The sequence below is a fragment of the Ochotona princeps genome, chromosome 24 (assembly GCF_030435755.1).
Source record: "Ochotona princeps isolate mOchPri1 chromosome 24, mOchPri1.hap1, whole genome shotgun sequence".
Classification (NCBI taxonomy): domain Eukaryota; kingdom Metazoa; phylum Chordata; class Mammalia; order Lagomorpha; family Ochotonidae; genus Ochotona; species Ochotona princeps.
In genome coordinates this window covers 25,617,285-25,638,188 of record NC_080855.1, presented here as the reverse complement: position 1 = coordinate 25,638,188, position 20,904 = coordinate 25,617,285, and the positions used below count along the sequence as shown (strand labels likewise).

Sequence of the window (20,904 nt, the reverse complement as noted above, 5' to 3'; positions counted from 1 at the left end):
AATTGTAATTTCCAAGAGGTGTGACCAAATTTGTTTCAGAGAATAAACTAATACCCTCCCAACACAGTGTACTCCGGCTCTGTTGCTAGCCGTCCCTTCCTTTCGGGTCCTGCTGATGCCCCAATTCCCAAGAACTTGCTTGGGTCTAGAGAAATACTAACCCCCTTCCCCACGTGCTGTCACCAGCCAATCAGAATGAAGTTCATCAACCAATCTAAGGGTTGCGGCCACGCGAGGTTTCCAACTAATCAACGTGACTGCCGCTACGGGCACCAACTGATGAGAGCCACTTGTCAACACCGGAAATGATGAAGATCCCAGTTCTGGGACTGGGCACTTGGAAGGTGAAATGGCCTGACAGACAGAAGATGGCCACCGAACACCTGGCTAAGGGCGTTCCCGTGGGTGGGGATGAATCTTGTACTGGGAGACTTGCTTTGCACCCGATACTGCCCAGGCCTCTCACACTTCTCCTCAAGCCACATTAATTCCATCTGGTCCATATCTGAACTGATATCCTTTGTGGTTCTAGGATATTACTTGTGCCCCATGAATGGCCCATGGAAGAGGGAAAGGAGATCACTCAGGGCTCCTTTTTTTATTTTAATTATTTATTTTTATTGGAAACTCAGATTTACAGAGAGAAGGAGAGACAGAGAAAAAGATCTTCCATCCACTGGCTTCACTCCCCAATGGCCACAACAGTAAGAGCTAAGCCAATTCAAAGTCAGGAGCCTAGAGTTTCGTTGGGTTTCCCACAGAGGGTGCAGGGTCCTAATGGTTTGGGCCGTCCTCTACTGCTTTCCCAGGCCACAAGCTGGGAGCTGGATGGGAAGTGGGGCAGCCTGGACATGAACTGGCACCCATATGGGATCCCTGTGCTTTCAAGGTGAGGATTTAGCCATTCATGACACAGATTCCTAAGTTAAAGCTCTTAACAACCTAAAATGCTATCCTTCTCTGACGTAATTAAACCTAGAACTTTTATTAAATAAATCTTAACAAATTATCTAAAAATATGGTTGCAGCTATGGCATTTTGTAGTGGCATTTAATATTTTGGGAACTTTTTAAATTATGTCTATTTGTTCTTTTACTTCAGGATAATGCTGAAACGTTGAGGACATTTTCTCTTTTTGTAGCATCTGAATGGTTTTATGTTAACTTTGAATGATTTTCTCTAGAACATGTTAAAAAAATTCCCTGTGGAGTTCTCTCTCTCTTTCTCTCTTTCTCGCTGTGTGTGTGTGTGTGTGTGTGTGTGTGTGTGTGTGTATCATTGATTCATTTATTACAGAGCCATTTAACGTTTATATTTTTGAGTTTTCACAGTTGTTCTAGAAATCTTTTCATACTATGTTATTTTTTCCAAATTGTGCATAGCTGTAAATAATATTTTAAAGTATATTTTGTCTATATTTTGCCTATATGCTCTCCTTTCCAAATCACTCCATAATGATTTGATTAGTCTTATTTTATTCAGGATTTTCATAGAACTAATTACTGCTTTTGTTGATCTTCGTATTGCAACTTTGATTCCTAATCCACTGATACTCCTTTTCATGTTTTTGCTCCCTCTGAATGTGTTCATTGTTCTTTTTTTAACTCAAAATTATACTTGTTTCGTTCTCATTTTGCCCCCTCTAAATCTGTTTCCGTTTCAACGAAGGCCTCTTTATGAAATAAATCCTGCTCAGCTCATAGAGTATCAATTTTGTGAACTATTAAGTCCATTATAGAGCTTCAGCTTAATCAGATTGTGATACTCTCCTGTCGTCTTACTTACAATCTCTTTTCTTACTTGAAGCCTCTTGATAGTAACTTGTGCTGACAGCATCAATGGTGTTTATTTGGGCTTGACACATGTCGCCTAGAGTGATGATTGCTTTCATGCTGTGTGATGTCTAAGGAGAGTGGATGTATTTTACCACTCCTTGTGTCTCATTTATTATTAATAATCATCCATTGCACACTTGTTTATTTATTCCTTTGATTATGCAGGAAGTACAGCATCTCTGTAGTCATGCAAATACATCCAGTTTTTGCCCAAATAAATAAAGCTGTTGGAACTTCGATTATCTGTAAATTCATTTCTGACTCTGATATTCCCTAATGTTTGGACTCTATGATACGAATGCCAGTTCAGTGACTTAATTTGTTAAGTGACACCACATTCCTAAGTGACAACTGGGAAATGTGGGTTGGCTTTGTTTCCCTTTGGAAGGAACACTTCTGTTTTGCTGATTTCACAGGCAGGTCCAGGAGAGGTGACTGAGACAGTGAAGATGGCCATCGACATGGGGTACAAGCACATTGACTGTGCCTCCCTATACCACAATGAGAGTGAGGTTGGAGCAGCCGTGTATTCCAAGATCGTAGATGGCATCGTGAACCGAGAAGATATCTTCATTGTCAGCAAGGTAGGGCTTTTTGTGCTGCGAGGACAGTAGAAACTTAGCCATTTCAGGATTCAGTCACAGGAAAGCTGACATAGCACACGACGTGGAGTAGTTTCTGTTTTCCTTATCAAGGTCAATGGGTTTGTTCCAAACTTGACTTGCTTCTTAAAGAACTTTCATACCTTCATGAAAATGTTGCTGAGATATATTGCACGTGGATTTTTTTTTGCCTCATGTCATTGATTTGGCTATTCAGAAAAGGATACAGTAGATATCCTCCAATTAACATCACATTCTTAAAGCAAAAATCAGAAGTTGGGTGGTGAGTTGCCACAGCTGCCATCTGGGTTGCCTGCATCTCATGTCAGAGTGCCCAAGATAAATGTCCAGCTCTACTTCGGTCCTGAGAGACATCAGATGTTTTCTCCAGTTTTTATGTCTCTGCCGCTTGCACAGAGACTGGATAAACTCCCTAGCTGATAGTTTTAGCCAGACCCAGTTCAAGAAACCAAGGGCATTTGCAGAGTGAACCACTGAGTGGAATATCTCTTCCTCTCTCTGCTTCTCCCCCTAGCTAATTTGTCTTGAAAATCAGGCAAACCTCACTTGAATTCTGTGTACATAGCAATTCTCAGAATCGGTATCACCCTGAGTTGAGAATAAAAATTCATATTCCAATTTCTAACCCAGACTTCTGGATTAATAGACCTTGGGCATGATCTAGACAAAGGAGGGGGGATAACATTGCCAAAGAAAAATGAAAACAGTCATCAGGACTTTACTAGCCATCAAGTGCAGGGATTTCTAAGAAATTTGATTTTCTTGGATCACACAATGAGACCAGAGAGGGTAAACAAATGTGGGAGATGTGGGCAGAGTACAGGTCAGGAGAGTTTTGGAGTGTCTTGTCAGAAGCCTGTACTTTTCCCATTAAAACACAGGTCAATGCTGGGGTTTTAGATAGGGTAGCTCACATGTAAGGGCAGTTTGTGTTGTATATAGAGTATTGTAAATGCAAGGAGCATGCCTTTGAATCAGGGGTAGGAGTCAGGTGAGGGAATATTATTAATAATAGCAATGTCTGTCTTGGCCTAATGGGAGTAGGTACAGAAGAAGAAGTGGACATGAAAGAAGGTTAAAAAAAAAAAAAAAAGCAAGCCCTATCAAGAAAATGCAGGTATAGCCTGAGGTAGTGGAGAATTCATTAATTCCTTTGCTTATGACTTTGAGCAGAATGTTAAGAACATAATATCAAGAGTTGAGGGTTCAAGTTCTAGTTCTCTCTAGCTGTCATATTGGAATTGTGGGGATCAGATTCAGAACTTGTGAAACAAGACTTGAAGAAATTTCTAGACTGAAATTCTGTAATTACCATAATGTATTTCTGTTTTACTGTAAGGCAATTTTTAGCTTTCATCACTGTTGTTTAACAGGAGTTGTAAGGATTAGGGTGTGATGTTTACTAGTATGGAAATTTCTTCTGAGTACTCAGAGTAGGGAGACATGTAATTGGGATTTCTAAGGCTTACCCTATAATTTAGAGAAATTTTTCTTTTGAATAATCACAGCTGTTGCTAACTAGAGATTACTACTACTAATGTGATGTACTTACTTCTGAATACTGTTTTTTTTCACATTTCTGAGAAATATTGTGTTTGTTTTCATTTATTTTAGTCTCCTTTTCCTTTCATTCACCTGTCAGCAGGTATTTTTTTTAGCCCCAGAGGATTCAAATAATACCTAACGTATCTCCCATCAAATTTTTCTTACTGTTTTAAGCTTTCCTTCAGTGGGAATTTGAGAAAAGGGCCCACTTTGGAAGCCTAATACCCCTTTGTGTTCTGTGCAAAACCTGTCTTGTTTTATTGGTCATCATCTCATCTTGAATGTATTTGATCTTCCAAGTAACTTTTGTAGAGCCTTTTTGACGCTGTGCTAGTTCTGGGTCGTAGTCACATGTTACAGCAACCCCTCTCTTTTTAGCTGTGGTGTACCTGCCACAAGAAGTCCTTGGTGAAAACAGCATGTATCAAGACTCTGAGGACCCTCAATCTGGAATATGTGGACCTTTACCTCATGCACTGGCCTATGGGATTCCAGGTACTGTTCATTAAGTGGTTCATTAAGTGGAATTCCTTGCTGTGTTCCAACTCCATTTCATGGTGGAAAGACCGTGAACTGGCCCTCGGGGATGGGTTCTGCTACTTCAGACACACGTACTAGCCATGAGTTTGGCAGACATTTTAATATTTCTGGATCTCAGCACAGGAGAGGCTTGGATTGGAATATCTTTGAAGCCCCCGCTTTTCTCTCTTAGAAGTGATACTTTTATTCCAAGAAAAAATGTAAAGTATTTCCCTCGCAGTGATTATGTGAAAGCAGATAGCTAACGAGGAACTATTGCTGCTCAAGGCTGCATCTTGTGCCATTCCCAGATTCCCAGTGATGTCCTTGGCCCTGCCTCTCCTTGCACATTCCTTCCTCTATTATGCATCTTCACTTTCTCTATTGTTCATCTTCACTGTGTCTAGTAGGTTATGAAATGGGAGGATTCTTCTGGTTAATTCTCTTTTATTCAGTTAATTTCTACACTCACAATTATTCCCTGACTCACCCACCACCAACTCGCTTTAACTCAGCAACATTCCATACCTCAATCTCATGTGAGAGATAGCTAAGTTGTCCTTACACGTCATCCCTAGATTGAATTTTAGTCTTCCTGGCACTGGGTGGTCACAGGAGTGGATCATACTTGGCATTCTATCATTCTGGTAGGGGTATGTGGCTAAATAAGCATGGCTTGTATCCACTCATACTATATAATATACCAGGTAGGCAGGGGCAAATATGAATCAGGCAAGAGGATTCCAAATTAATACCTGCAACTGCTGGGCAGTGATTGGATTTATATCATTTCAGAGGGTTGTTCATTGCCTTCTACCTCCCTTGAACCTTTGTATTCTTGAATGAGAATGTTAAAAAAAAAAAAAAAGATGAAAAGCATCCTAATAATGAAGTTGAGAGAAGCTTTTGACGTGAAGAAAAGTGAATTTTGCTCTTCTCATTTACCTGAAGTTACTAATCTGTTTGCAGGTAGTTAGTGATGAATCAATGTTTTTCTTTTATCCCTTGTGATAGATAGTGAATTTAAAAGCTGGCAAGGACTTTATTCTTACAAAGGTGTCCAATCCAAGCCTGGAAAAGGTATCCTAGGCAGGAGTTGTGTAGTAGCTAGACTATGATTTGGATGCAAATATCCTGACACATACAGTTCTTTCCAAATATCTCAATCCTCTCTGCACAGACTCCTCAGCAGTGGTGACTGTGGCCCCAATAAGCTCATTTTCTTCTGATTCTTATAGCATGGAAAGAAAGAGTTGCCTTTGGATCACTATGGCAGGGTTATACCCAGTGAGACTGACTACCTGGACACATGGGAGGTAAGCTGCGTCACATCCAGCTACAATTTCATCCATGCTTATGGATCGTCAGAAAGGAAATTGTGAGTCTTTGACCTTCTTGTGTTCAAAGACACCAGGCTTATCTCCTTGAGACACAAGGAGACATAATGCATTCTGAATTATGAACAGGTACTTCAAGAACTCAGAGACCTCAAATGACTTCACGTGACTATTAGCTTATTGCTTTGCTTTTCCTTAAAGCTTTATTTAGAAAATAATTAGGGCCCGGCGGCGTGGCCTAGCTGCTAAAGTCCTCGCCTTGAAAGCCCCGGGATCCCATATGGGCGCCGGTTCTAATCCCGGCAGCCCCACTTCCCATCCAGCTCCCTGCTTGTGGCCTGGGAAGGCAGTCGAGGACGGCCCAAGGATTTGGGACCCTGCACCCGCGTGGGAGACCCGGAAGAGGTTCCAGGTTCCTGGCTTCGTATCGGCATGCACCGGCCCATTGTGGCTCACTTGGGGAGTGAATCATCGGATGGAAGATCTTCCTCTCTGTCTCTCCTTCTCTTTGTATATCTGACTTTGCAATAAAATAAATAAATCTTTAAAAAAAAGAAAATAATTAAAATTCATATTCAATTTCCTAACGGTATCTACTATTGATACTTTATACTTCCTATTATTTCTCTTTTAAACATTCTAAATTGTTGACAACATGGTGAAGCTCATGTGGGGGGAAATAGGAGGTATAACAGAAGGAGAGACTGAATTTTCAAAAATTGACAGGGTCTAAATGAAAAATATTGAGGTCTTTTAATAAAACAGAGAAGGGGAATCAGAGGAGTGGCAAGTTTGGGAATGTCATGGAAGTCAATCAATAGACTGGCATCAGGAGTTTAGGTTAAGGATATCAAGATTCCTTTAGGGCTTAGTCTCTAGCATGGCTGACCAAGTACATATATTTTTCTAACTAACATGGGAGTAAGAGAAGGGTAATGTTTACAGATCATGAATAAAGAGTTCAGTTGACTGGAGAACTTCAATTCAGCAGATGAAATTCTAGAGCTACTATGTGAGTATGATGGGTGATGTCACCTAAGTGTGTGCGGTAATACAAAGAAGAGTAACAAGAGGGATATCACAAATGTAGCGAAATCTCTGGACTAGTTGCTTCCATCCTCACCACCACAGAGTGTCTCCATGTCTAGGGTGTCAAGACCAGTGGCAAGGAATTACAGCTCTGCTGCTCCATTAACATTTGAATTACAGAATACAGGTAGCTATGGGTTCTCACTAACTCATTAGTCACTGGCCCAGTGACCACTGAGGGCTTATTGCTTGATACTGGCACGAAGGTCAGCTTCATTCCAAAGCTGAGGGCGAGGCTGACTGGTCAATGAAAGCTTGAGATCGTTGTGTTGCTCTCTACTGAGTTCCTTACCATAGTAAATGGTGAGAGTGGATCAAAAAAAAAATGATGTGATAGAACTGTAAGCAAGAAATGTAAACAAAAAAGATTAGCAATATTTGTTTGGCATCATACCAATGGGTATTCAAATTAATGGGAAGCATTAGCTAAACAATGTTGAGTGCTTACTAGATTCCAGATTTAGCTAAGTTTGTTGTTGTTGTTGTTGTTTTAATGTATTATGTCATGGACACGTTCAACACATCCTGTGGTTTCTCTTGAGGAAATTCAGATTCATGAAGTCATATAAATTGCTTAGTGTATCCCAGATATAAAGAAATGGAACTGGGACAACACCTTGGAAACATAAACACTTTCGCAAAGTTAAATAAAATATTGTCAAAAAAATTATGTCTAGAATTCTATGCCAAGTCGTTAAGGGGCATGTTTCAGAGGGACAGACAGTGCCTGGGGAAAAAAAAACAACAACCAGAATTCTTTGCCATTTTTTCAGGCAATGGAAGAGCTGGTGAATGCAGGACTGGTGAAGGCTATTGGAGTGTGCAACTTTAACCATGAACAACTTGATAGACTTTTAAGAAAGCCTGGTTTGAGGCTCAAGCCACTGACTAACCAGGTAAGCTGATAGGAATGTCTTTGAGGCCTGTGTTGTGGTATAATGGGTTAAGCCAGTATCTGCTATGTGTTAATTCCTGTCCTGGTAGCTTTCTCCTAATGGTCTGGAAAAGTAACGAATGATATTCCAAGTGTTTGGGCCCCTGCCATCTATACGAGAGACTCAGATTAAGCTCCTGGCTTCTGGTTTCAGCCCAGTCCAGCAAAGGCAGTAATGCTCATCTGAGGAGTTTACCAGTAGATGGAATATCCCTCTTTCTTTCTGTTACTCCCTCTTTTCCTGTGACCATGATTTTCAAATAAATCAGTGTTTTAAAAGACCTTCTTGTCCTCATAAAGCTAAAGTCTTAGTGACTACAGATATAAGAAAATAAATTATGTAAGTTGTCAGATGAGGATAGTTGCTTTGGAGGAAAATATAAGACAGAAAGGAAATGGGAGCTATGGAATGTTGCTGTTTTCACTGAACACTCTGTGAAGGCCTTTTTGAACAGGGGATATTAGAGCCTTCAGATACATGTATTCCCAAGATTGTAGACTTAACCCTTTACAGCAGGTGGTGTCGTGAACCTGACATAGTCCATCCCTAATATTTATAGACCCAAATACCCAGGGCTCAGCATGGGTGCTGTGGATACTCAGTGAGAGTCAAGACATTGATACTAGTCTTCTCTCCTTTTATACTTTTCATAGAATGTGTTCCATCTAAATTTTTGTGGTCATCTGTGATTTCCTTTGCAGATTGAGTGCCACCCATATCTTGCCCAGGAGAATCTGATTAAGTTTTGCCAAGACAGAGATGTGTCTGTGACTGCCTACTATCCTTTTGGTGGCTCATGGTAAGGATGCATCAGTGACTATGTTAGTTGGAGTCTTAGCAGGATATGAATGCCTCATTTCCATTTCATTTGGACAGTTGGATGAGGTTCGTTAAATTAATTGGTCAGTGTGTGGTGGGACTACAAGTTGTCTCCAAACCTCCCAAACCCCTGGGTGAAGGCTGGGAGTGTTTGCCAGAGTCCGGATAGTTGTATTTCAAGTCTACCTATAAGGTCATCTTAAGGGCCATGACCCACCCAAACATAACATTCCATGGAACTTTCCCTTAGTGTCCATCAGCTACTCTAACAGGACATCTCGAAGAATTCTCAGTTTTTAAGTAACATAAATCTTAACTATCTTCTTTTCCCAGAACCTGATATTTGTGTATACTGTGTTTGATCCATTAAGAAATAATTATTCTGTCAAGAGAACTTATAATTTCTCTTTGGACCTCCATTGTAACCATCACTGCTTAACTAAGGATCTATTCCCTGAAGTTCTTACAGGAGCACTTTAACTGATTTCCAACCTTTTTATGACCTACTTTTTCAAATGGCTTCCAACAATTGTGTCATGTTTTTGCTTAAATTTCCATCAAACTAATTATATATTAGAACGGTCTGGAAGGAGCAGCTGATGTGATCCCTTCTTATTTTTGGCTTCATGTTCCCCTGTTGTTGCATCAACCACATGGAGATTCTTGTGTTCCAGGAGCAGAACATGTTCTTTCAAGTCTAGACACCTTAGCATATGTTGTTCTATTTACTTGGAAATCTTATCTCTTTTTATTTAATTTAGCTGTTTATTGTTTTTAAAATGTTAGGTCCAATTAAACATTCTTATTTCCAGGAATCCTTCATGAATTCTATGTTCATGTTTTGTGTGCAGTCCTTGTCACATTTTTATGCCATTATTCCCCTCAGGTTCTTTTATTAACTAAAGCTTCTTGAGTACAAAAATTCTGTCTTACTCGTTCTTTTCTTTTTAGCTCTTGTGACATGGTACAAGCACCCCACTGGGATGAAATGACTAAAATTTGTCACCTTTGTATGTTCCGTGTGATCTGAAGCATGTATGTTTGAATTTTGTAGGAGTCCAGAAGCTCTTGGAAGAATAGATTATATTCCACATATGAACATTGTGGAAAGTATCCATGAAAGCATGTGGCATGAAAAAATGGCTCCATAGTTGTTTGGTCCTGTCCCTTTTCTGGACAAATATTAAGGAACAGAGACTTGGCCTTCAAAATGTTCTATAGTAAACTTTCCACATGCTTACAATCTCAAATTTTGCATGGTATTGAATACACATTTCTGAAATTATCATCTGCTGATCAATGATTCTGTAGGCTACCTGCCAAGTCCTTCAGAAGAAAGCCAAAATACCAGAGGATACTTCCGTGTCAGAAGGATCCCTGCCACCCACCCGATCACAGAAATCCCAATGCCAGCTGTGCTGTTTTGGTGTCACTTGATTCTTGAGAAAAGGCACAAAACAGGTCCACAAACAAAGTGATGATGTGTGGTTGTAACAACCACAATGTTAGCAATGAGTATCTCCACATGTTGACCTTAGGGTGATGTACTTCTGCATATCTTCTAAATTTGCTATATTAATTATACGTCATGATCAGGGGAAAATAAATCATCCACAGGATGGAACAGTTTTTTTTTAAGACTCATTTACAAAGGATCTTCTGGTTCACCAAACTGCGCTTTTGTACTTCTAGGAAGGGGGTTGACTTAGCGGATGACCCTGTGCTTCAGAAAATTGCACAGAAACATGGAAAGACTCGTGCTCAGGTACTCAGAGAAAGATGTGTTGTGCTGGGCTTGCCATTCTTGGTGTCCTTAGTTGTCCTGGGAGTCGATGTTTCCAAGAAATAGGTTTAGCTGATCTGGATGAGTTCATGATTTATCAGAACTCTTCATGAATGAATCACATATTGGTTGTAAACGTAGTCCCATTCACTGAAACACAGTTTTCTGGCCTGCTAGTCTTTCAGTATTCAGTGGATAAGCTACAGGCTCTCTTCCTTTGTCTTCCCAAGGACATGCACAGTTTGCATGAAATGGAACAGAGAAGTCATTTATGAGAGTCTTCCCCATTCTAACATCCAGTTTATTTGGACACATTATTTAACATATCATGTAACTCTAATTAAGGTATGGGAAGGTCCTCCAAACCTCTGCTCAGGCATCTCACTTCTAAACGATTTTGATCTGAAAGAATTTCTGATAAATATCGGACTGTTACTGACTTTTGAACTGATAGAATTCAGACTGTGAGAAAAATGCCTTATTTTGACTGAAGGTTTCCTTTTGTGTGATACAGTCCTTTTTTCCATACAGATTTTGCTCAGATTTCAGATCCAGAGGAATGTAATAGTGATTCCCATAGCTGTCAATCCACAGCAAATTCAAGAATATATGCAAGTAGGTATTCTCCTTCTTCATGCTAGAGGATTAGGATCTGGTATTAGGACAAGATAGCTAATGTAACTGCAGTTTCGAGATCTCTGTGTCTCTGATACAGCAGAGATCTACTCCTCTGCACAATAGATGTTTGATGTGGTCCTTTCTTTCAGTGATACAGGGCTCCCAGGCCCCACGTCAATGTACTCTGCTTCCCCCCGGCCCTGACGCAGGGTTTTGACTTTTTCTCCACTCTGTTCAAGTTGAGGAAGAAGGGAGAGGAACTTAAGACATGCCAGGTTTGGGGGTGTCTGCCTCACTTCTACTGACCTTGAATTGTCAGGAACTCATGTGCCTGTACCAGCTTGCAAGGAGCTTCAGTGTTATCCTCCTGCTGGCTCCGGAGCTAGGCAAAGCAAACCAGTCTCTGTCACCAAAGGAAATCCTCCCTGGTCATTTGAGAGATGCTACTTTGAGTCTTAGGTTGAAAGGTTCCAGATCTTGTCTGGTGACTTTGAGAGGTAGGAGTAAAGATCAGTCAGGTAGGTGTCTTCATCTGAAAACATGTGTACAGAACATTGACGGTCTAGCATCCTTTTGAGAGCAGCATCTTCAACTTCAGGCAAGAACAATAGAAGTGCCTGAAATTCATGGTTGCAACTATGTGTGGCTTCAACCCTGAAGATGCCGTCTATATCACAGTGGTTAAGAACACAGATTTGGGATTTCCAAAGGCCCACCCACTGCCTAACAGCCATGTGACTATTCTAAGCCTTAATTTCTTCAACAGAATACCATCTCAAAGATTGCTGAAAGAGTTAAATGTGATAAAGCATGTAAAAGATTGGCTTAAGGTGCTGTTTTAAAGAAGTACATGGTGAAATTAACCGAGAGTCAGCAGCAGCTACTGAAATCACCCACAGGAAATCTCTCATGAGCATCAGTAGGCATTGTTAATAGCCAATGCATGTTAGTCATGTCAGTGTAGCTAACTGTGTAAGTCAGGAATTAATCACTCGTATATACAGTTTGGCATTGTGCTGTGATACTCAGAATTTTGCTATTCTGTTGATACGTTAGTTTTCCATTAGCCGCATGTGGCACTGTTTTATCCCTAAAGTTAGTATAACAACTAGGAGATACCAAATGTGTCCACATACGTAGTTACCTCCTTATATCTGCAAGTAGCTAATTTTGGGTACCCCTTTGGATGCTAAAATCTGGGGATGCTCAAAGTCCTTTTGTGCATATTCTTGTTTTAAGATTTATTTTTATTGGAAAGTCAGATATACAGAGAGGAGGAGAGACAGAGAGGAAGATCTTCTACCCAATGATTCACTCCCAAAGTGATCACAACGGCCAGTGCTGCACTTCTAGAAGGAAGAAGCAGTGTTTACTCAGAAAAAAAAAATGTATTGGATTACACATGCTGTTAGTGTTAACCATCTCAAGCACCATGTGGTTAATGGCATAGGGCTATGAAGTGGTTTTGCTGAGTTTATTTGGGGTGAATGTTTAGTGGCAAAAATTTGTTGCAATAATTTTTAGCTACTTGAAGATGTCTTTATTCGCACACATGAATAGAGTATATATTCAGTCTTGCCAATGGTTCCTAAATAAAACTGAGGCAGAACCAACTCCAGTCAAATCAATGGGATCAAAATGTGTTTTGGAAATCTAGGCTATAATTCAAGGGGAAATTCCAGGTATCTAATGAAGTGCTGCTTTTATATTGACATGCCATATGCAGATCTAAGACAGTGACTGTTGGTAATAGAAAATAAATACTAAATTGGATGGGGAAAAATATTTTCTATTAACATTTTATTCTGGTTCCAGGTGTTTGATTTTGAGTTAACAGCAGAAGATATGAATGAGATCCTTAATCTAGACAAAAATCTCCGACTGGTCACATTTCCCACGTAAATATTTACTTCATTTTAAAATAAAGGAAGCAATATACAGATTAGATGGATGGTCCCTGAATAAGCTTTTATATCCACTTTAGGTTAATGGAACCTTATTATTATAATTCTTTCCTGTGCAAAGATATATTGAATGAAGCTAAAGACTGATTTGATGCACTAGGGAGTTTTATCTCTCCCTTTCCCTCTCTTTCTCTCCCTCTCTCTCTCTCTTTTAATTTTTTTTAAAGATTTATTTATTTTTATTGGAAAGGCAGATGTACAGAGAGGAGGAGAGACAGAGAGGAAGTTCTTCTGTCCGATGGTTCACTCCCCAAGCAGCCGCAAAAGCTGGAGCTGAGTCAGTCCGAAGCCAGGAGCTCTTGTGAGCCTCCCACACGGGTGCAGGGTCCCAAGGCTTTGGGCCGTCCTCGACTGCTTTCCCAGGCCACAAGCAGGGAGCTGGATGGGAAGCGGGGCTGCCGGGATTAGAACCGGTGCCATATGGGATCCTGGCAGGTGCAAGATGAGGACTTTAACCACTATGCTATCGCTCTGGGCCCTCTCTCTCCATTTTCAAAAATTTTTATTGTCTTTTGATACAATTTAGTTGGCGGTGGGCTTTCCCTTCCCCCTCTCCCAAATCCCCCCCCACTCTATTCTCCCCTCTAGGTTCATAACATGTGTCCATCGTGAATTTTCCCAAGTCCATCATGCTTCCACTAGAGTGTCTCCCAGCCATGTAGGAGAATAACTTTTCACTGTAGGTTAATTCTTGTATACTGGGGCCCTAATGTAGGTACAGTGAGGGTTAGGCCTTCGTTGTTTATAGGCAATACCAATAACAGTTATATGTGGACACTGACTATCTCAGGTGGTTATAAACAATCCACCTCTTGTGGATGGTTAATTAATGAATCACATCACAAGTTCTTGTTACACTAGGTACAAGTAAGTATGAAGTGACATTGATTAACACAGAGTAAGATTTACATATGATATCTCTAGATTTGACATCATATTGAATTATATTAGAGCAAAAATATATCTGACCCCCCTTTCCCTCTCTCTCTCTCTCCCTTTCTTCCATTCTCTCTCTGTAAGTGTCTTGCAAATAAATAACCTTTAAGTCACATACATTTTTGTTTCTACTATTCATTTGCTTCTGTTTTGCAGAACTGAAAGTCACAAAGACTACCCTTTCCACGCAGAGTACTAAGGATAGCTTCCTTCTTCCTCAGTTTTGCCCCACCAAGACAAGTGGATGTCATCAGCACCATCGCGAAAGAGGATAGGGGAGATCAATGTGCAGATTTTAAGAAAATGTTGCCTTATGGAAATTTTTAAACAGTGTATAAGTGTTGAGAATATATTGTAATGAATATCTAGCTCATTACTCAACTTTGCCTTTGATCAATTTTGTCCAATTTTTTCCTCCCTTACTCTTTCCTAAACATCTTTACTGTTACACATCATAAAGCAAATAGAACTAATCTGCAATGTGGTCTCAGTTCAAAACTGAGCCCTCTCTCCTTTTTTAACTTTTATTTTTAATTTTGAATTTTATGATACAATTCTGTAGAGTCTGGGATTCCCTCCCTCTCCCAAATTAAGCTCCTTTTTAAAAAATCAAATTATATTCCTTAAAAAAAATCCATCTTTTGTCTGGTAAGTCAAATTATACCCAAGGCAACTTCCTATCAGAGGAGACATGGCTTATTTCCTCTCCTGCATGCATTGCTTGGCCTGTTCACATCACATCAGGAAGAGATGTTGAGTCTTCTCTTTCTGAAGCACAGAGGGATGTTTTCCAACTTAGGGACAATTCTTTGACCTACTGTTGTTAGACAGTTCCTTGAATGTGACAGCTCATGTGTGTATATGTATATTTATTCCCTCACTGCCACATAAGCTCTATATTTGCACACGCTATAAGTCTCCACTCAGTATTTCTATCTCTTGCAGTAGGCAAGAACCTGGATAAAAATTTAGCATGTTCACTTTCATTTTCCACATCAAGAGAGAGAGTTAAAGATGAGTGATTGCTACTGCTGATGGGACACAAAAACCTGCAACCACAGGCTACCACCCCTTTAAGTGTGAGGTTGGTATCGGACTGTCCCAGCCCACCCCCAACACGGGCACATACAGGTAAACTCTCTTGTAGGCACAGTCATCCCTCCAAACACCTCTACTCCACATCAAAATCCAGGACAGTTGTTTCCTTGGGGTGAAAGTAAACGGATTCCAGATGCCCATCTCAGGTCCTGTGAGAACTTGAAACTGGCAGCTGGGAATCAAGATTCCTCCTCTGGGCATGGAGAGGGCAATCCTGAGACAGTGTCACTTCCAGGGGGCAGGGAAGCCATAGCTCAGTCCTGGGACCTGGAGGCAGCTTGGATCGATGCCAGTGCTGAGAGGCAGGACAGAGCTCCAAAGAGATCTACCTTCTGGGATAAACAGAGTGATGTTTATGGGACAAGAGTACACCATCTGCAGGAAGCAGCAGACTCCTGGGATGAGGGCATTTAGGTTTCCCTGAGTAGACGGCTGGCAAGTCCAGGTGCCTGGAGCCCTGGAAAGACCAGGCAAGGGGCCATCTCCCAGCAGGGTTTTCCTCAGGATCCACATAGTCTGCCATCACCATGCAGTTCAACACCTGCCTCCAGGGATTGACCGGTAAGAGAGGATAGTAGCCTGTATATGGGAGAGAGAGAAGTGGCTGAAGGAAATGCCGGAGGGTCACTAGGTTTGGGCCCTAGGTAGACAGGCATGGGACAGCTCTGCTGGCCCTGGCCCTGGCCCTGGCCCAGTGCCAGTCATGGGTGCGAGGCAAAGCAGAGCCACCTGGTGATGTAACAGGCTTGGTGCCATCCAGGGCTTATGGTAGTGGGAGGATCTGCCCAGGGATCACAGTTTTCCCTCTGAACCTCCACCCTGGAAGAGGAACGTGCAAGCAATAGAAGCAAAGTGGCCACCCAGAGCTCCTGCGCAGGGTCAGGCTTCCAAGAGTTGTGGACCAGCCCTGCAGCTGCCGGCAGACACCTGGGGGCCTGGGGCCCACAGCCACCTGGCATCCTTCAGCTCTGAAGTGCTGGAGCCTTGGAGGAGCTGAGGGGGCTGGTGCCCCAAACACTGGGCTTGGAAGGAGAGCAGGTTCCTGGAAGGGCAAGGAGATGGCTGATAGGATTCCAGGTTACAACTGTTATTTATATGGTCACACCTTTCCTCACTTAAGCAGACACCTGCTGCCTTGCACATGCTTGGGTGGTGGCCCATTATATGTCATTAGAAAGAAGATCTAAGTTGTAAGATGCTCAGAGACCTTCACCCGTGTGTTGCAATGCTCTGTGGCAACATCTGGGATGTATTTTTATATGATTCACAGTGAAAGAAGTGTTACTACACTTTACAAGTCAGTTCCTCCAGTGAAGAACCTCATACCAAATATTGGAAGTGGTGGTGCTGGTTGAAGTCTAAGCGTCTACTGGATATAGAAGGTGAATGGATGCCCACGAATGGTGCCAAAGGATAGACTGTAGAGGCACATTGCGGAATCCTAGGGGAAAAAAGAGTCATCCTAAAGCCATGCTGGTTCAAGTTCAAGTGTACAAATATAGCAATATGATGGGAAAACAACATCAATGATTGCCAAACTACAGTAAAGGAAGGGATAATCACTTCTCTACCAAGTATCAAATAAGAAGCATCAGAGTCACAAAACTCTCTTCCTGAACTCTCATTAATGAATTCTGGCAGCTTGATGAGTGAAGAGATGTCGCAGGGATAAATGGACATCACACTCTCCACTCTCTGTGTCTTTTTAGAAGGCAGGGCCCATGCTAGAATATGAACCGCCAAAGCACATCAATTCAAACACATTCCATAGACACTGTACATGTGTCCAGGAACACCCTTAACCTCCAAACCATGGTCATGATGTTCTCCCAGGCTCTGGGTGTCATCAGCCAGCCAGGTGAGAATCTGATCATATTTTTTCAGATGTATAAATCCATGGATATTTCTCAAAGCTCAGTGGTGACATCTTGGTTTTGGTTTCTCTACACCACCATCTGAGCTCTGACTTAAAGACCAAGCAGGAGGGCCCAGCGGCGTGGCCTAGCGGCTAAAGTCCTCGCCTTGAACGCCCCGGGATCCCATATGGGCACCGGTTCTAATCCTGGCAGCTCATTCCCATCCAGCTCCCTGCTTGTGGCCTGGGAAAGCAGTCGAGGACGGCCCAATGCATTGGGACACTGCACCCGCGTGGGAGACCTGGAAGAGGTTCCTGGTTCCCGACATCGGATCGGTGTGCACCGGCCCGTTGCGGCTCACTTGGGGAGTGAATCATCTGACGGAAGATCTTCCTCACTGTCTCTCCACCTCTCTGTATATCTGACTTTGGAATAAAAAATAAAATCTTTAAACTCGTAGACGTTTCGTTGTTGCCTGCCTTTCTTGGGTCTCTTTCAAGCCTTGTGTCTCAGAGATGTTCTGCAGAGCTGGCCGGAGCAGGCACCAGGAGGACTGGGCTCTCCAACAACGTCCTCTTGCTCTGAGGCCAGAGCATAGGGTGGGAGCAGAGTGGGGTAGCCGCGCAGTGGAGTGCAGCGCCTCAGGCTTTGGGACCTGTGCTGGGCACTTCACCCATGATAATGGCAGAGGCCCATCCTGCAGTGGTCACATCGGCGCCCCGTGTTGCCTTGCAGCAGGAAGCTCTCATCAGCAGCAGAGCAGGGAGTCAAAATCAGCTATTCTCACAGCGCTGCAAGGCTCTGAGCTGTGCTTTCCCTGCTAGACTGGACAACCACACCCAAAACCCTTTCAACTTCCCCCCAGGTGCGCACACACACACACAGGAACGAGGGTCCAAGGATCTCAATGGATGATTCTGCTGAGCCACGTGGCCACTCTTGTGTGTATTGCTCATGGGGAATCTCATTGGAAAGGTGTCCTTTCACGGCACTGGGGAGTTGCAAGTGTGCCTCGTGCGATGGGACCTGCCTCTTGCTTGATTTGCATCTGGACATGGAGGCAGGGTCTGAAAAGAGCTGTGGGTGGTCAAGAGGCTACAAATCAGATGGGGGCCAGTCTCTTGCTTCTAGCTCGTCAGTCCATCTTCTTCGGAAACACAAAGATTGCACCACACCCTCAAGGAAAGCTGCCTCCTGCCGAGTGGAATGATGGGATGATGGGATGATGGGAGAGGGCCTCACCCACACGCCCAGCAGAGTGGCTATAAAAGGCAGCAGCAACAGGGCCACTCTCGCCACAGCTGAGCTTCAGCATGATACCACAACGGGCGGACCCAGAGGCTCCTGTGCTCCCAGCTGAGCAGTCCCCTGACACGCAGGTGTCCCTTCAGGAACAAGGTGCAGAAGCGGGACAGAAGTTATGGGAAGGAGCACGGGACACAGTTTCTTCTGGTTTCTCTGAGAACTGTAAGTAGAGGCACGCTAGGGCCCTGGGCCATGTGGAGGGAGTTGGGGAGGAGGTGCGGAAGCTCTTGTGTGTCTTCCCGGGGGTGTCATGCTCAAGTGGGCAAGGGGAACGGCTTGGGAGCAGCGCCGGGGTGGATTTGAGTGTTTGCTCATGCCCACTTGCACCCTCATCACTTGGTTCATCTTGGACAAGGGCCTGACAGGACTAGGCTAACAGCATGTGCCAGAAACACAGTGCAGGATGAATAGGGAGGCTCCCGGTCCATGCAAATGATTCACTGGTCCCTTCTCTAACTGACAAAGATGTGAGATAAGCTTCCGTAGAAGGGGCATTCACCTTCACCTTGGAAGATGGCAAGCCAGCCAGATGTCCCCGGGGCTCTGAGATCTGGTGGGGGAGAGGAGTGGGGCAGGGGGCAGTCAGCACAGGATGGCCTAGTTGACAATATGCCAAGCACAAGGGGAGATTCCGATGTGGCACCTCATGGCTATTAACACCAGGACTCTGAGGAGCACAGGAAACACCTTCCAGGTCTCACCTGGACAACTAGCAGAAGCTACCTCTCCGGCCACAAACCTTTCTCTGGCCCTTAGCTCTCCCCACTCATCATTTCAGCCTTGCATGTGCGGATTTGGGGCACAAAATATGGGGCACCAACAAACTAAACAAACAAACAAACAAGCAAACAAAAAACACCTCGAGAACAAAATACAGGCTTTGCGGGCAGGGAAAATCTGACTTCCAGGGCACATCTGGGAGTCACTCAGCCACCTGAATTCCTTCTGATGTCGAATCAGAGCCCACCGCAAAGAGGGACAAGTTCCGAAACAGCACGCTGGAAACCAGTGGCAGCACCCCCGCCAACTCAGGAACCACATGCCACTTGCCCAGCTGACCTGGGGCAGGGCAGGGCAGGTGTGAGCCAGTCTCGGCCTCCCTGGGCAGGGAAGGCCTGGTGTTTGCAGCCAGGAGGTCCAGATGCTGAGTGTAGGGGTGGGGACCAGAGCAGCCAACACCATTGGTGCCAGCTGAGCTCCTTGTGTGTCCAGGAGGGACCAGGGCTGTGGCGCTCCACCGGGAACCATCACTTTAACTCGCCTGTTGTTCACAGCAGCAGAGTCCAGCCATGATGCTCCAGGCGAGAACTCTAAGAGGAAAGTCAGCACCCAGGGCAGCGGTCAGGCCGGCACAGGTAAGAGGTAGGAAGGAGCTTGCTTTCCCCATCAGGGAACAGCAGGCACAGGCTTATGCAGGGAGGCTTGCTCAGGGGCCTGTGGGGGGTGGGGGGTGCGTTGTGGGAAAGGCTGACTGTGCCACCTTGTGTTGTGTTTCCGCAGATCTCAGCCAGACTTTGCCTGAGAAACGCCAACGTGCCCACGCTGCCAAGGTGTCCAGCCAGATTCAGAAGGCACCTGCTGCTCCCCCCAGAGCATCCCGGAGCACCCTGCCAGGGCGCAAGAAGAGGCATGTCTCCCGCATGTCCAGGGCCCCAGCTCACCAGCAGCCAGCTCTGCGCAAGAGCCTGGTGCTCTCCCTGCGCTCTCTCTCCCACGCCATCTATCAAGAGGCAGTCCAGCTGTGTGTGCAGCAGGGGCCCTGGGCGCTCACCCAGGAGCAGTTGTGCACACTGCCACAGCTGCGCGAATCTCTGAGAGCTGCTGCGCAGACCTGCTACGCCTTGTCTGAGAACGCGGCCTGGGCCTTCCCTGCCCAGGGCTGGCTCCTCTCCTCGCCTCCTCTGGAGCCCCACTTCCAGTCACGCACCCCTGCTCCCAGCTTTTCGGCCCACGCCAACGGCCAGACCTCTCCCAAGCTGACCCAGCAGCACACAGACCACACAGCCCGCTAGCCTGACGCTCGCTGCGCTCTCATCGCCTCCACAGGAGAAGAGGGCGCCTCTCTGCTGGACACACTCCGCGCTGCTGCCACATCTCCCCTGCGAGCAGGCCAGGGCCCCAAGCATCTGGAGCCCCAGGCCCAAAACACCTCCTCTGCACACAGCGGTGACAGAAGAATGTCCCATTGCACCCCTGACGTGTATATACCCGATGTCGCACAGCACTCATGATTTGGAATAAAGAATCCATCAAGCTAAACTCGTAGACGTTTCGGGGCACGGCGGTGTGGCGTGGCGTGGCGTGGCGTAGCGGCTAAGGTCCTCGCCTTGAACGTGCCGGGATCCCATATGGGCGCCGGTTCTAATCCCGGCAGCTCCACTTCCCATCCAGCTCCCTGCATGTGACCTGGGAAAGCAGTCGCTGACGGCCCAATGCATTGGGACACTGCACCCGCGTGGGAGACCTGGAAGAGGTTCCTGGTTCCCGACATCGGATCGGTGTGTACCGCCTGTTGCGGCTCACTTGGGGAGTGAATCATCGGACGGAAGATCTTCCTCACTGTCTCTCCACCTCTGTATATCTGATTTTGGAATAAAAAATAAAATCTTTAAAATCGTAGACGTTTCGTTGTTGCCTGCCTT

General features: G+C 44.4%; 1 protein-coding gene across 1 annotated transcript; it reads left to right on the top strand.

The window, feature by feature from the left end:
• The first annotated feature begins 209 nt into the window (after positions 1 to 209).
• AKR1E2 (aldo-keto reductase family 1 member E2) lies at positions 210 to 14,384 on the top strand. The gene is made up of 10 exons (XM_004586905.3): positions 210 to 344; positions 2,252 to 2,419; positions 4,382 to 4,498; positions 5,761 to 5,838; positions 7,722 to 7,844; positions 8,585 to 8,682; positions 10,395 to 10,467; positions 11,017 to 11,100; positions 12,919 to 13,001; positions 14,160 to 14,384. The coding sequence occupies exons 1-10, from the start codon at positions 306 to 308 to the stop codon at positions 14,200 to 14,202; spliced, it is 906 nt and encodes a 301-aa protein (XP_004586962.1). The 5' UTR covers positions 210 to 305; the 3' UTR covers positions 14,203 to 14,384.
• The last annotated feature ends 6,520 nt before the right edge of the window (positions 14,385 to 20,904 follow it).